Below are 18,045 nucleotides of genomic sequence, written 5' to 3' on the forward strand. Positions count from 1 at the left end.
TCAAAAGGGTGTACAGGGTTAAAGTCTTAAATTAATTAGGGTACAGGCATTTCAAAGGAGAGGCAAGCAGTTTCCAGGACAAGGGAAATTGGCTTCCCTCCCATAAAATAGAATGCCATTTGATATAAATTTATTTAGAATTACTCACTATTCACTTCCAACCAGGCACAATTAGTAACACTTCCACATTCATTGCTAACTCTGCAACAGTACGATCCTTCAACAGATAATTCAGCATCAAACACTGTCAAGCTTCTCACTGCTGTCAATTGACCATGCCTTTGAGGAAACAACCATGTTGTAGATGATGTCTTTGACTTCTTGGGAAGTCTTTTTCCATCCTCTCTATTCCAGTCATAAATCAATACACCATGACTTAGGGCTAAGCATGTAAATTTAGCAGTTTTTCCTAGTAGGACTGTAATATTATCTGGTGGTCTGATCATCTCTGGACATGGGACTAGTACATACAAAACATACTGTATTATAGACATTATCACTTTGCACATGCACTATATCTATATGCATAGACATAGTACAGGCTACATATGTGACTAAATTTGCTGATCTACACACATACATATGTATGTACAGTATGACTCTATTCATCCAGAATTTAGTCACACACACACCGGCATACATGGATGCATATCACACTCACACACACACGCACACACATACACACACACTCTATATGCACACACCACGGCACCACGCACACACGCACACACAAGCAACGCAAAGCCTTCAGCTTCCATACTAGCATGGTCACACCTACCCAGCGAACCAGCACTGGGAATTGTGTGCTACTCAGGTGCTATGAGTCAGCACAGGCAAATCCCCTGGGGCATGACTAGTAACCCATCGGAGGCTGTGCCATGTTCAGGTGAGACTTTGGGAGTCCACACACACACACACACGCACACGCATACGCACACGCACACGCACACGCACACACAATCTGTACATACTGTACCTTGAACATGCAACTTCACAGTCTTAGATTTGACTCGCCCTGCACTGTTTTCTGCAATACAGTAATACTCTCCAGCATAATACCCATTTGCTCTTTTTATGTATAAGATACTATTAACTTTATCCTGTGATGTTGAGTTGACTTGTGTAGCTGTAATAGGCATTCTCAAACCCAATCTTTTCCAAATTAGTGCAACGATGCCATAGCCAACAGCCTCACATGAGAATCTAACATTATTAAAAACATCTACTTCCATGTCATTAGGATGGGATGAAAAAACTGGTAGAGACACTAAAAACAATAGCATTAATACACTGCATAATGACTTCTAATAATACATAGTACAAAAATTTAATCTAGGTCAGTAACAAAGTGTGTGCTAGCAATTGTTACATTTATATAAATGTGTATTCTGATTTTATGTATTTATGCACTGACCTTTAATTTCTAACGTAGAGAAATCAGAAGCGATTTTTCCAGTAGAATTACTAAAAGTACATCGATAATCACCAGAATCTTCTAGCTTCACATTAGTAAGAGTTATGTGAGATGATAGGTCATTTCTTGCCCATATAAGAAAATTACCATTGCGTTTCTCCCATACGTAATTGAGATCTGGCCTGTCAGGCATACACTTCATTGACACATTGAAATTGCTCCTGTTGAGGTGTACAACTGGATCAGATATTAATACTGTTGGACGATCTGGGGTGTCTGGGTATATACAGTACACACATAGCTATTACAAACATGGCTTGACTATGTACAAGTAAATTCAGTATTTATACTTGAATAGTATGTATTATTGTAAGGGACTACATACAGCATGTAACCTAGTCTGTTATCTAAACATCACGTATTATACTGTATTATGCAGATCGAGCAATATATGTGTACATGGATACAGTAGATACAGTACAATGTACTGTGCATACCTGCTAATGTAAGTTTTGCTTGATTTGATATTGCTCCTATTTGGTTTGCCCAAGCAACACAATGATAAGTTCCAACATCATCTTCAGTCACATTGGGGATAGTGAGTGTACTGGTGGTCAGTTCTGGTGAAGACAATCGTACAGGACGTGGTAAATTATCTTTTCCTTCCCATTCAATTGATATTTTGCCATATGCTTGAACAGAACATGTAAACACACCACTAAATGGAGCAGCAGCACTTGTATCAGTAGGATGAGTGATGATATGAGGAGCAGGAACTAAGTACATGAAGAGAAGACATACAATATTTCTAGTATGTTATAACACTTGTCTTTACAATCTTTGTGGATTTCATATGCATGTGCACACACCTTTGATCACAACATCGGCATATGTCGAAAAACTATTTCCACCAGTATTGCTAGTAGTACACTGGTATCGACCTTCATCAGATGGTTTGATGTTAATAATGTTCAAATTACCATCATTGATGACATAATGGTCATTTGGAACAATAGTTCCATGATTTTTTGTCCAGGTGTATTTTATTTTATAACCAACTGCCTTACATTGTAGAGTAAGATTGAAGTTGTTAGTGTAGAGCTCAATTACTTGGTTTTCTGGATGGTGAGTTATGTTTGGAGCAGGAACAACTAATGGAAAAGTACATGACATATAAAGTAACAACGAGTCTCTTATTATGGACTGAACAAGCAGACAAATGCTGAAGTAAAAGTACACTAAGTTTTAAATAATGCACACTTACACATCTAACTAGAAAGAATGGTGCTTCTCAATTCTCATGCATAAACAATCGCATATGTAGCACAAAGGTATGATAATGACAAAGTGTAAGTAATGTGAATTACAAAAATGTAATATACACATACGTAACGTATACTCATATCATGAAGCATGTGTGACTTACTATTTTCACACCATCATCCCTACACCTTATTGAAAATTTCTAGTTCAATTCATTAAATGCATTTTATTGTAATAGTTGTTTAAAGAACTTTACATGTGTGACACCAAGCAAAAGTGTATACTTTACTGTACTATATGAACCTTCAAAGCTTAACAAAGTACAGTTACTGTATGACAGTAAGTGGCACCACGTGCTTTATAGCATGTCAACAACCCTCAGGACAGCTGAGCACTGCAACATAATGGGAGGGGGGAGGGAGAACTCAATAGTCATCAGCTTAGTCTACAGAATATTAACTACCATTGTTACACTGAACATAACATAACAGGCTTGTTGTAAACTACAAGGCAGATGAAACACTACCACTAGTGATAATGTGCACCTGGACTATTCACACTTACCTGCATACTGTCAACATGTGTAAGTGAACCACCAGTATAAGTATACTAACATGTTGGCACATTTTATACATTGCATGGGCTTCAATCCAATAGAATGTTCCATAAATACTTTAAATCACTACATTGCTTTTGCCATACATAGAACAAAACACTCAGCACTTGGTCTCAATGGCAATAAAGCACTCACCTTTGCTGCATGATTTATTAGCATCTTAGTCATGCTTTATTTCCTGTAAAGTACTTGCGGAAAAACTTTAACATAATTATGGACAGAAATATTTAGCTGCTTTTCTATTATTCTCACAACTAGGCCTGTACTTTCATGACAAAGTGATAAATAATATGTGTCTACAAGTGGTAAAGTGTCTACAAGTGGCAAAGTGCCCACAAGTGACTCGATGAGTGGAAGTGTCTTTCAAAGTGAAGAAGGTTGCTTGGTCATATTAAGTAGTGACTGAAACAACTATAGTTTGTTTGTAAGTTAATACATTAACTACAGTAAAAGAAGACATTATGTAGTTGTGGTAAGAAATATTCAGACAAAGAACAGCAATAATTTTTGTGTAGATCACGACACACGGTAGTGTGTCGTGCGGCCCAAGAAGCCGGCGCGCCACACCGTGAGTATATTGACAGGAAGAACGAAAACGTCATTTTCACACCTTTGTATCTCAGTGATCACTTATCTGATTGGAACCAAACTTGCTACACAGTTGCCCGCCAGCCAAGGGAGTCTACATTCCAAATTGGAAGGAAATCGCTCCAGCCATTTCCGAGATACGAGCTGCCAAAGTTTCGTTTTTTTTTCTTTCTTTCTTCTTCTTCGTCTTTTCGCACACTTGCAAAAATTGCTATAACACGCAAACGCGTACTCCGATCGCCTTGAAATTTGGCACACAGAAAGGGAGTCCAAAGGCGAATCCTAGCATCAAATTTGGTACAAATCCGATGAATGGTTCAGGAGTTATGACCGATTATTCGCGTAAAACAAGATCGATTTGTTGTCACGCCTACAGGGTAAACCGCTTCATGGAATGAGTTGAAAATTGCTATGTAGATGGAGTAACCATCGTAGGAGTGCCTTTTGGTGGTTTGAAAGGAATCGAGATAAAGACCACGGAGATATGACACAAAACCCAACCTGTGTCACAATTACGCGATCGATTTTTATGAATAAAAAAGTATTAGTTTTCACACCTGCTAGGCAAACCGCTTAGAGAAATGAGCTGAAAATCGGTGTATAGCTGGAATAATCTTCATAGAAAGTCCTTGCAGTAGTACAGAAGAATCGGATTACAAACCACTGAGTTATGATTCGAAATCCAACTCCGTGTAGCAAATGCGAGATCGAGATACTCTAATAGAACAGTCACCCTAATAGAGCATTCGGCTAATTTATTTACTCCATTATAGAATTTTATTACATCACAAGTTATTCTGTAGGGAGTTCAGCTGCAAACAGTTAATCTTATAGACAGTTCAGCAAGAAGACAGTCACCATGTGGAGAGTTAAGCAAATATACCACTGTAGAGATTCAGAACATTACAAGTCACACTGAAGAAAGTTCAGCTATAAACAAGTCATGCACTGTGTAGAGAATTCAGCTACAATTAAGTCACTCTCTAGAGAATTTAGTTACACAGAATTCAGCTACACACAAGTCACTGTGGAGAGAGTTCAGCTACAAACAAATTACCCTTTAGAGTGATCAGCTACAAACAAAACACTTTGCAGGGTGTTCAACTGCAACAAATCAATTACCTTTAGAGCGATCAGCAATAAACAAATCAACACAAATCTACCTGTAGAGAGATCAGCTAGAAACAAATCACCCTGAAGAGAGTTCAGCTACAAAAAATCACCCTGTAGAGACATCAGCTAGAAACTAGACACAATGTAAGGAGTTCAGCTACAAGCAATCACCCTGTAGAGAGTTCAGCTAAAACAAATCACCTTATAGAGAGTTCAGCTACAAACAGATTACCTGTAGAGAGATCGGCTACAAACAAATCAACCTGCAGAGAGATCAGCTATATACACACAAATCAACTTGTAGAGAGATCAGCTACAAACAAATCACCCTGTAGAGAGATCAGCTAGAAACTACACACAATGTATGGAGTTCAGCTACAAACAAATCACCCTGTAGAGAGATCAGCTACAAACTAGACACAAAGTAAGGAGTTCAGCTACAAGCAAATTACCCTGTAGAGAGTTCATCTACAAACAAATCAACCTGTAGAGCGATCAGCTAGAAACAAATCACCCTGAAGAGAGGTCAGCTACAAAAAAATCACCCTGTAGAGAGATCAGCTAGAAACAAATCACCCTGAAGAGAGGTCAGCTACAAAAAAATCACCCTGTAGAGAGATCAGCTACAAACAAATTGCCCTGTAGAGAGATCGGCTACAAACAAATCAACCTGCAGAGAGATCAGCTACACACAAATCAACTTGTAGAGAGTTCAGCTACAAACAAATTACCCTGTAGAGAGATCGGCTACAAACAAATCAGCCTGTAGAGAGTTCAGCTAAAACAAATCAACCTGCAGAGAGATCAACTACAAACAAATCACCTTATAGAGAGTTCAGCTACAAACAAATTACCCTATAGAGAGATCGGCTACAAACAAATCAACCTGCAGAGAGATCAGCTACACACAAATCAACTTGTAGAGAGATCAATTACAAACAAATCACCCTGTAGAGAGATCAGCTAGAAACTACACACAATGTAAGGAGTTCAGCTACAAATAAATCACCTTATAGAGAGTTCAGCTACAAACACATCACTCTGTAGAGAGATCAGCTAGAAACTGGACACAATGTAAGGAGTTCAGCTACAAGCAAATCACCCTTTAGTGAGTTCAGCTACAAACAAATCAACCTGCAGTGAGATCACCTACAAAAAAGCACCTTGTACAGAGTTCAGCTACAAACAAATTACCCTGTAGAGAGATCGGCTACAAACAAATCAACCAGTAGAAAGATCAGCTACACACAAATCAACTTGTAGAGAGATCAGCTACAAACAAATCACCCTGTAGAGAGATCAGCTAGAAACTAGTCACAATGTAAGGAGTTCAGCTACAAGTAAATCACCCTGTAGAGAGTTCAGCTAAAACAAATCAACCTGCAGAGAGATCAGCTACAAATAAATCACTTTATAGACAGTTCAGCTACAAACAAATTACCTTGTAGAGAGATCGGCTGCAAATTAATCAACCTGCAGAGAGATCAGCTACACACAAATCAACTTGTAGAGAGATCAGCTACAAACAAATCACCCTGTAGAGAGATCAGCTAGAAACTAGATACAATGCAAGGAGTTCAGCTACAAGCAAAGTGAGTTCAGCTACAAACAAATCAACCTGCAGTGAGATCACCCCCAAAAACGCACTTGTACAGAGTTCAGTTACAAACAAATCACCCTGTAGAGAGATCAGGTAGAAGAATTCACCTTGTAGAGAGTTCAGCAACAAAGAAACCACCATGTAGAGAGTTCAGCTGCAAACAAATCACCCAGTAGAAAGATCAGCTAGAAGAAGTTACCTTGTAGAGAGTTCAGTTACAAAGAAACCATCATATAGAGAGTTCAGCTACAAAGAAATTACCCCGTAGAGAGATCAGCTAGAAGAAGTCACCTTGTAAAGAGTTTAGCTACAAAGAAACCATCATGTACAGAGTTCAGCTACAAAGAAACCACCTGTACAGAATTCAACTACAAACAAATCACCCTGTATAGAGATCAGCTAGAAGAAGTTACCTTGTAGATAGTTCAGCTACAACAATTCACCCTGTAGAAAGATCAGCTAGAAGAAGTCACCTTGTAGAGTGTTTAGTTACAAAGAAACCATCATGTAGAGAGTTCAGCTGCAAACAAATCACTCTGTAGAGAGTTCAGCTACAAAGAAACCGCCATGTAGAGAGTTCAGCCTCATACAAACCACCTTGTAGAGAATTCAACTACAACAAATCACCCTGTAGAGAAGAAGTTACCTTGTAGAGAGTTCAGCTACAAAGAAACCACCATGTAGAGAGTTTAGCTGCAAACAATTCACCTGTAGAGAGTTCAACTAGAAACAAATCACCCCGTAGAGAGATCAGCTGGACGAAGTCACCTTGTAGAGAGTTCAGCTACAAAGAAACCATCATGTAGAGAGTTCAGCTGCAAACAAATCACCCTGCAGAGAGTTCAGCTACAAAAAAATCACCCTGTAGAGAGTTCAGCTAGATGAAGTCACCTTATAGAGAGTTCAGCTATAAAGAAACCATCATGTAGAGAGTTCGGCTATAAAGACACCACCATGTAGAGAGTTTAGCTGCAAACAAATCACCTGTAGAGAGTTCAGCTACAAAGAAACCATCCTGTATATAGTTCAGCTACATTTCAAGTCACCCAGTAGAGAGATCAGCTGCAAAAAAAATCCTGTGGGGAATAATGAGCATGTAATAAATATATCATGTACCACGGTAGTGGTACATAATAGGGATCAGGCAGAAATTTTTCAAAACACTCTAATAGAACGCACGCCAAAAGCAGCCTTCCGGGCTTTAAATTTTATTTCTAAAACATTCTAGACCTTTCTTTTGTGTTTACAACACTAGCCAACAAGTATTAAAAGTAAGGGAAATGGTTTTAGGTGTTTTTTAAAATTTTGAAAATGGTTAGATTCTCCATCTTCTTCTTTCTTTCTTCTTTCTTTCTTGTTTCGCGCGCCTACAGCTCGTAGGAAGTAGATATCAGCCCTAAAAACGTATGGCGTATTTAAAAAACATTCGTACCCAGGTCTGTGTGGTATTAAAATCTTCCCTCTCTAATGCGATTGCGAGATATAGAGCAAGAATCACTCTTCGAGACGCCATTCGATCGAGAAGCCATACAGATGATAATATAGAATTGTTTAAAATTCCATTGCTTTAGCTCACAGGACTAAAATGCATCAAGTTGTATCACACTAAACATTAAACATAACTATTGTTCACTGAAACTCGGGTTTTAGACTTCCTTCATTACGAGACAGTGAAGGGGGTGTGGCCCGCACCTCGTCACTTAAACTATTACTGTACGCCTTTCGTGTATACTTTCTATTATATTCTTCAGCTGTTTACCAGCTAAGAGTCGACATAACAAGGCTTGTAAGCTATTGGAACACACTGGTAAATTTCGAATTGAAAAGGGGTGTGTCCCTTCCGTACGCGATTGAAAAATAAAAAGCGGGATACTCCGTATACTCAGCACTTTAATTGGAGTCGACCACGTTTTGTCAAGCGTGTGTTTTACTCGTGTTGAGATTTCGCACCGCTTCGTTGCAGTAAACGGTCACACTAGTGGATTTATCTACTCGTCAAAGGAAAGTGGTATTGTTTACTGTATTGTTAACTGTATTGTTAACTAATTGTTTATTAAACTTATTTATGTAATTGTTTATTGCCAGTTGATATTACAATGGGTTTCTTTATTAAACAATCATGTACTGTTGAACGTATATTTAAGAAGTAGTCCATGTGCATGGACATGAAAAAAATCATGAAACTAGTGGGGCAAAAAATTTATTAATTTTCAACAAGTAGAATAGGGATCAAAGATTTGATTTTGAAAAAAACTGCGTAAACAAGAAGTAATAGGGATGATAATCCACAAAATTCTATGCATCATCAGTTCAAAGCAAGTTATTTGAATAGTGTACACTCAATTTGCGATTCCTATTTCAACTTGTGGTTAAATTTTGTTAAAATGTTGAAATAGGAATCGCAAATTGAGTGTACACTATTCAAATAACTTGCTTTGAACTGATGATGCATAGAATTTTGTGGATTATCATCCCTATTACTTCTTGTTTACGCAGTTTTTTTCAAAATCAAATCTTTGATCCCTATTCTACTTGTTGAAAATTAATAAATTTTTTGCCCCACTAGTGTATATAAATTGTATAATTACTAATAAAATCAAAAATAATTGAAGTACTAAAATTCTTCTTTAAGTTCTTTTCTTCTTCCTGTGGTAAAGAAAAAAACACATGGGTTAAAAAAGCCCCAAAGCCAGCCATAGGCCGGCTTTGCAGTATACAAATACAAAAAGAAGTGATATCTAATCAAAAACAGCCAAGCTGTAAAAAAAGGTGCGGCCCCCATAAAGGCCATGGTGAAAAAAGATGTGAAATCCAAGGTGGCGGCCAAGAAATGGCTGTGATGGTAGGTTAATGGTTACATTTTAATAACGGCAATTCAGGTGAATTTTGTGCCGCTTGGTCTTGGCACCAAATTCACCTGAATTGTTGTTATTAAAATGTAACCATTAACCTACCATCACAGCCATTTCTTGGCCGCCACCTTGGATTTCACATCTTTTTTCACCATGGCCTTTATGGGGGCCGCACCTTTTTTTACAGCTTGGCTGTTTTTGATTAGATAAAATTTGCAATAAAAAGTCACAATACATTTAGTTGAAGATGTTATTAGTTGGATGACCTATATTCAAATACGTAGAAAGTTGTGTTTGTAATTACACTGTAGTTTTCATATGTGCCTCAGTTCCTTTATTACCTCTCAATCTCAGCACACATACTCTTGACAAGAACACTTGTCGAGGAAATACATACATACTAACATACAGTACATGCCTTAAAACATAACATGTAATGCAGCTGCATGTAATAATTATGCAGTTACTAGCACTGAACAGATAAAGTGCCTACAATACTATTTTTACTATCATACATAATTGCACTTACACATACATAATAGCAACTCTCTTACGTAATGTAAGATCAATGGTGGCTCTATTGCTCCTATGAGGCACAGTAAGTCCAGGTGAACAAATGTATGTGCCACTGTATTCATCAATAAATTCAGGAATAATCAGAGTCATAATTTTCCCATGAGTATTAAAACTTGTGTATGGAACTCCACTAAGTGCACTGCTCAAATTGTTTACAGGATTTCTATCAAAAGTAAACCAATTAATTTTTTTGAATAGTCCACCTCTATCCATGATACATTTACAATCTATCATCACATTTCTAGTATTGTTAGCTAATTTTCCTCCTGTGGCTGTCAAAGATGTTGGTGATGTAGGGCTAATAATACATCTGTTCTGAGCAATAGTATACAATGCTGTAAGGGTATAAAAGAAAAAGTACACAATATCATTACAACCTGTAACTTTTAGTCTCGCCAGCCTGTATTTTTTCTTTTGACATTTGGTGAAAAAAGTCCGACCAAATGAAAAAAATACAGGCTGGCTGGCGAGACTAAGTAATTTTAACTACAGCATGCATTGACTAATTCACAAAACTATTATATATGTGACCAGGCCTGCGATAATAGGGCATGTGGGCACATGATTTTTGCCTACTTTTTCACATTTTCATCACTCATAACATTTTGTACCATTATGCAATGGCATTGCAACTTTCAGCTCTTAGAAAGCATTTAATTGGCATCATAATACAAATTACAGAATGGAAATATACATTTCCAATACTGAGATATGACCTATAGAGTAATGGGGTGTAGTTTGTGCCCACATGCCCTGTTTTCGCAGGCCTGGTCACATATATTATATAGTTATACAACGGCCACGAGTGCTCTGCCTGATATAAACGCATGAGCCTGAGGGCCGTCAGGCCCGAAGGCAAGTGCGTTTATACAGGCAGAGCACGAGTGCACGTTGTATAACAGTTATGTACCACTCACCTAATAGGTGGGGAGAGTCTCACAAGACAGCTGTAACACTTATAAAGGCCAGGTTTCTAACATCGATTGTGGGTAACCAAGCCAGACGTTGCGATGACGTTCCCCCTGTAGTACTGCAGCCACCTGAGATATTGAAAGCTAGTACGCTATGGGTTATAGCACTAACCTACATTCGCTGTTCGATTCTCATCATGTAGTGCTCAGCATGCCAGTGTACCATATAGACTAAGCACCAGACTAATCACCATAGTGATTCTCTCGAGCGAAAAAAATCAGCTAAATAGACGGTTTAAGTAAACAAAACCTAACTACTAAACAATACTAGTCTAATTCTTACTATTGACACTGGCTAAACTCGAATCTGGTGGCATGACAAAACTGGTTCCCACAATCGAACGTAAAGGTTAGTATTATTTAGAATATATTTGTTTTATTGAGTCATTGTCGAAGTGGACTACAGTTTAATCTGGGCTAAGATGGCACCAGACCAGTAAGGTGTATAAGTACATTTATATATATATATATACGTATGCAGACTAGAGTTGTGGCCACCTGCGTTGGCTTTTTCGATCGCCATTGGCTACTTGTAAACATTATACGTATTGGTGACGTTATGGCCCACAATCGATCTTTACATGTCAGGCTATAAAAGAATTCGAGTGATCTGTGAAGTGTCTTTCCACCTATTAGGTGAGGTGTCGTAGTGGTCTTCGCCACCGGCACTTGTGCTATGCTGCACAAAACCACAGCCAGTGCAATATCTGTATATTGCACTGCGGTCGGTGCATTATAACTTATAATGCACTCGTTGTGGTCTACAAAACCGCAACCAGTGCATTATAAGTTATAATGCACTCGCTGCAGCAGTGCAATATACAAATTATGGCACTGGCGGTGCCTTTGAACTGCCCACGCAGAGTGGTACATATATATATATATATATATATCACTTTGACACTTCAAATCACAGCAGCGTTGCATCTAGGTGGGTTTCTGTGGTTTCACCCCCTTTTACAGTTTGCACAATACTCTTAGAAACAAATTTAGAGGAAGGGATCAAAGCAAGAAAACAAAGGAAATACCCCCACATACAGTGTAACTGATATTGCTCATAATGTATGGCTTCTGGCCACCATTACATAACTTGATTAAACAAGTACCTTGATGTCTTCCTGGTAGAAACTAAATAGTATTACCAAGAGTACATAATAATATTATTATGTACTCTTGGTATTACTCTTTACATGATAACCTGATTACTGAAGCTGATGTAGTGTTTAATAAGAGAAAGGATATTCATGAGAACTACGTACTACAAACAGGTATAAGGAAAGTTTTAATTTTAAATTTGAGTGCACCACAAAAATAAAAATTAATTAAATAAGTATGCTAGTCTGATGTAGCCAACCCGCACGCATAGCGTGAGCACAACACATGCGGGGTGGCTACACCAGACTAAAGTAAATGCATTGTCCCCACTCAAATTTAAAATTCTTGATTTTTCTTCCATTTATTTGCTTAATTCATCTTTGGTGAACTTACATACATCACATGTAGCAAAAGAAAAACTATAGTCAGAAAATATAGACAAGATGAAACGCACACCGCACACTAAGTACTGGAAAATAAACAAATCTTCATTGTCTGTAATGCATGGTACATAGTAACGGGCAAGAATGCATTAATAATAGTTCTGTGAACCTGCAGAGTTTACTAAAACCGGTTATTGGATATTGACCTGTTATTGTCTGATTGTAAATTAGCAGACATTATGGCACTAAACATGCCTGTTGGAAGCCTTAGGGTGGTACCAAAGTGACTATCAACATCCTGCCTTACAATAACAGCTATTACAAGCACATATTTCCACATGCTTTGAGGTTATATTATGATGTTAACACTTGTCAGCAGGGGTAATTTATGGTTTACCAAGTGGGTGGGCAAAACCAGTTAAAGGCTTCTTAGCCAATAATTGACTTGACCTAGACAACACCTGTTAATAACCAGTTTTTCCAAACTGGTTTACAACACTAATTAATAATGATAATGAAAATATCTCATCACTGCAATTATTTCTTCATATTTCATATTTTCTGCTATTTTAGATTTCATATTACTTTTCTATTATAATGTAAGGGTACTCCTAGGAATACTGGACATTGTTGAGTGCAAATAATAGTTGTATAGGTAATTTGCATACAGCCCAGCTAATTATTAAAGGCAGAGAAACTTCATAATAGTATAATTATAGCTTTCTGATTTATGGAATCACTACAAGTAGAGTAATCCATGTACTATTCCAAAGGGGTAGTGCTAAAAGCCGGAACGGAATCAATTGGGGCGTGCGCCTAGTAGAAAATTGTTTGAGACGGATTTTGCATCGTTTCCAACTGCCACACAGTGACTAGAATTGTGCTAGAGTTCATTTCCTTCTACTTATATGCAAGCTAGAAATCGCGCTAATGAAGTTTCTGTTTAATGCCCGCCACGTAGCATGTTGTGCTCTTACCAATCCATCAAATTCTGTTTAATCTTGATGTAGAATTGCTTCCTTATCATTCTAAAAGGTAAACTACTGTAGTATTTTCATGTTATAGTCGTGTCCAACTCTTTAGTAACAGCGAGGATGGTTTTCTGAAGTCTGCCAGCATGGGCAATAATTTACGAGAGTTAACCACAGTGTATGTTAGTGGTTGTGAATCATATGCTTACAGTGCTTACAAAATAACAGTGTAGCAGGTTAAATGATAGTTTTTCAGCGTAGGTAATTGCAAAACACTTTCGTGAAGTGGGCATTAAATAAAAACTTCGAGCGAGCGAAGTCTAGCATGCCTACAAGTAGAAGAAAACTAACTTCAGCACAATTCTAGTCACTATGCAATGCTAAGAAACGGTGTACAATCTGCAATAACGATTTCGTTCCGGCTTTTAGCACTACCCATTCCAAAGAATCAGTTAGGTGGATGACACAAAAAATTATGTACCCACACTTATGCCAATAGTATAACTACTACATAATGATCAGTCCACACTATGCTTGTAACTATATACTCATTGACTTCACTAGCCTGGCTGTGCCGGACGTCTGGATTCAGGAATGGAATGGAATAGTGGAATGGTACTTAGGTAATTTCAATTAGTGGTCACCTCTTTTAAAAGACTACCTTCTAACAAAGACCACCTCTTTACAAAGACCATTTAACTTTAATATCTGTTGTTGTTTTAGAGCCCTATAAGACAGTCTTATTGACGAATTGTGTGCCACATGTTATGTCTCCTAGAAAAGCCAGTGATATCTGATTTATGATACAATACAGTAATAGCTATATACACCATACAAAAAAACAGCTTGGCTTTACAAAAAAAATATGTGTCCACGAAACTAAAAGCAACTGGCAACTAAACGAGCTAATATCTAGAAATGTATGTCAATATATACTGGCAACTAAGTATAATTTACAATAATCGTGGTCCTATATCATTGACTTGTGCAGTCTGACTGTATTAATTCCCTGTAAATCTAATTGGCTAGTAAATTGGTACCTTTCTCAATAGTCCGGTGTTGTAGAGGAGAAAAAAGGCAGCTAGTTCTAAGTCCTTGAATTAGGTTAGGTAATCCTAAGGCTGCAGCACATGTTGCTGTCAGACCTTCAGTGCTGGTCACTGTAAAGTAGGGCTGAGCGATACTGCCATTTTAGTATCACGATCGATACTAAAGCCACTATTCACGATACTGAATAGTTCACGATACTTACAAATAAGTCAATCATAGCTGGTGCTACATAGCATATTGCTCAGCATTCCTGCAGAAGGTCCTTATAGGTGATAGCAAACTAGCCACTATCATCATTGTTTACAGTAACAGTTATTGTAACACATGCTTTGAGGTTGTTATGGTGTTTACACTTCTCTGCAGGGGAAACCAGATGGGTGGACTTAATCATTTACAAGGATTCTTAGCCTAGTACTGCATAACAAATGACAATAATGTACAGGCATGGTATCACGATAGTTAATAACAAAATATCGCGATATCGATACTTTCAAAATATCGCGATATATCGCTAAAACGGTAGTATCGCTCAGCCCTACTGTAAAGTGCTAATAATTATAAATTACTAGCTAATTAGAGTTACAGAGGAATGCAGCAAGACTGTACGAGTGAATGATGATGGACCAATGTTTTATAAATTATAGCAAGTTATTTGTCAGTATTTCTTGGCCTCACCCAAATAATAACTCCTTTAGTTGTCAGTTACGAGTGCTATTTACTTTGATTTAATTTCATTGGGTGATATATATGAGGCATTCAGAAGCATCACAAGATACAATCCAATCTACGGTACCTATCTTGATAACTCATTCTCATTGGGCGCCATATGCTAAAACATTTATCGCACTGTTAGAAGTATAATGAGTCATAAATGTAATGGTGAGATCTTTTAGATCAGATTATTGTAATATCAGAATACTACATTTACGTCCATTGGACTCTAATCATCACCTCTTACAAGTTTAGTCTTGTAAGCAAAGAAGTAAAGTGGAGTACCAACAAAATTAATGCTATTTTTTTCTAACTACTATGAAATCTAGATAGTGCCTCAAAAGTATGTGCTGGAGTATTTTTATAGCATGTGTCTGCAGGAGTGGCTGTGCTCTACCTTAAATCTTGTACTTAGTTTAGACTATAGCAAGCATCTTTGTATTTCCCATCCTTGCCATGCCCACACCGGTTTCAATTTTTGAGCTAGTCTTTGTGGCCACATGTGATGAAGGCTCTTATATATATATTCATCTATTTAATAGGCAGTGGATACTGAACCGAAAGTTGGTTCAATAAGTTGTACCGGCTATTGAACCAACAGACAAAAAAGGGTTACTAAAATGAAATGAAAAAAAACAAAACACAAAATTTATCTGGGGCTTGAACCCTGGACAGACAGTGTGCTAGGCCAGTGTGCTAACCACTGTGCTACCGCTGCTTACTGCTAACCTCCATCTTATAAATGTGATGATTCAAGAAGTAAGCTGTTTGGTAAGAAGAACGTAACCGAAAGGTGAAGAAGAAACCAAAGCTGAACTCAACCCTAACCCTAACACTACTTTTTGTGTCCCCTAAAGTCGAATGCTCGGGGTCAACGACTAGACACATTCCCTAAAGCCGAATGCTCAGGGCAACTACTAGAGGCGTGCCCTAAAGTCAAATACTGCATGAGGGTATACCAAACCCTAACATATACAAGTTGCTTGATACTCATGTAGATGGATGACTGTCAGTTATTTTGTGTTATCTGCAAAAAACACTTTTCGGTTTAGTAACCACTTAATATATTTAATTTAATATATAATTTAATATATATTTAATTTCCTATTTAATATATAACTTTTCATTACTAATGATGACGGGTTCAATCATCAAATCACTGGGACATAGAATATCACCTATACTACATACATATGGATTCATGATACACATGTACACACATACACATACAGAGTATAGTATACTACAGTTATTTACATTTGACAATCACCCAAGCTGCAACAACAGCTGAAAAGGTTTACAATGGGGCTACACTAAGTTGGGAGTCTAAGTCAGTGTGTCTAATTACTTATCTCAATAGCTACTGTATCAGCCCAGAGCTGCTCTGATGTATTCTGTCCACCACTGCAACCACGTCCTAGTCTCGCGTGGCCAGACCGCTTTTTTTTTCTTTTTCATTTGGACCAAATGAAAGAGAAAACAAAGTGGTCTGGCGACGCGAGACTAACCACGTCCTTTATTAGTAAATTAACTTGAAATCTCTGAGCAACACTGCAACTAGGTTGTAGCTTGCTGAGAATACAAAATCACCATACAGCACATGGATTTTTTGCATGCAGTATCCAGAATGGAAGCGAAACGTTCGTCATAGACGGATATGCCAACGCTGTTCTGTTGGGTTTTCCCTAGGGTTTGCCTGTTACCACATTCGCTACATTACACATTACGATAATACAGTATTATATTTTGTATTTTATAGTCTACCTGTCTCAGAAAGTACATAGAATGTCATGCACAAATGAAGAAACCTCTTGAAAATCATTTCTTCGGGAGTCATATACAATCACGTGACTCCTTTCCGCGTCCAATTCCGCATGAACTCCGCAATTGTTTAAAAAAAATTGTTTATGTAGGGAAAAACATGTACAGCATCAGTAAAAGAGAGGCTGTACTACATTATTAGGTATAAGATGAACAGCAAGAAGTTCTGGTCTTTTATTGAACGGTGCTGCAAAAGATGATACAGGAGTTTCACTAGTCACTAGTATCTGTTGGAGGTCATACCGTGACAGTGACACAGTCACTAATGATATAAATAAGACCATGGTCTTGAACAACCTACTTGCATCAGTATTTACAAGGGAAAATGTAGCAACTATACCAGGTATAGCTAAGTTGTCCTTCATTGATTTACTTTGATTTGATTTGATTTATTACTTTTTTAGTATTAAACTTGGTAACACCCTGAGACTGGACTCCTCACCCCTTGTACTAATATTGTACATTTGTAATATTCCTTTCTTCACACGATATACTTTTGAATAATAACTTTGATCACCAAAAAAAACACCAAGTGTACAGCAATGCAAGTCTATAGCTACCATGCATAATCTTACAATAGCTACCATGGTTACAATACAAAAACAAGTTGTTTACCAATTTACAAAGGCATTAACACAACCATAAATAAGTTGTTTACCAATTAACAAAGACATTTACACAACCATAAACAAGTTGTTTAAATATATAAGTGCTAGCTAATAACCTAATTACAAAACTCAACAAAACAAGTAAAGCTTCTGTTTACCACAACATGTAATATTGTAAAATTATTATGATGTTTATCTCTCTCTTTTCACTGGTAGTAGCGATTCTAGCAAAATATAGCAGCAACAGAATGTAATTGTATAGTGTCAGGAATGGATAGCCAGTTCAACTCTCGACGATGTAGAGACACATGTAAAGATTTATTTAGCTATGCGGACAGCATGATTTTGCAGTCACTCACTGTAAACAAGCAACTCCAAAGGAGAACCGCACACTGGCAATGCGTCAGTTATTC

General features: G+C 37.5%; 1 protein-coding gene and 1 long non-coding RNA gene across 2 annotated transcripts; both read right to left on the minus strand.

The window, feature by feature from the left end:
• Positions 1 to 1,332: 1,332 nt before the first annotated feature.
• LOC136255082 (carcinoembryonic antigen-related cell adhesion molecule 8-like) lies at positions 1,333 to 2,200 on the minus strand. Its single transcript, XM_066047803.1, has 3 exons — positions 1,912 to 2,200; positions 1,415 to 1,690; positions 1,333 to 1,355 (listed from the first exon to the last, which is right to left on the minus strand). The coding sequence occupies exons 1-3, from the start codon at positions 2,198 to 2,200 to the stop codon at positions 1,333 to 1,335; spliced, it is 588 nt and encodes a 195-aa protein (XP_065903875.1).
• An 89-nt stretch (positions 2,201 to 2,289) lies between these two features.
• On the minus strand, positions 2,290 to 17,069 carry LOC136255836 (uncharacterized). Its single transcript, XR_010701126.1, has 3 exons — positions 16,968 to 17,069; positions 10,001 to 10,357; positions 2,290 to 2,565 (listed from the first exon to the last, which is right to left on the minus strand). It is a non-coding gene; the product is annotated as an uncharacterized lncRNA (long non-coding RNA).
• Positions 17,070 to 18,045: the final 976 nt, after the last annotated feature.

Source organism: Dysidea avara, chromosome 5, assembly GCF_963678975.1.
Source record: "Dysidea avara chromosome 5, odDysAvar1.4, whole genome shotgun sequence".
NCBI lineage: Eukaryota > Metazoa > Porifera > Demospongiae > Dictyoceratida > Dysideidae > Dysidea > Dysidea avara.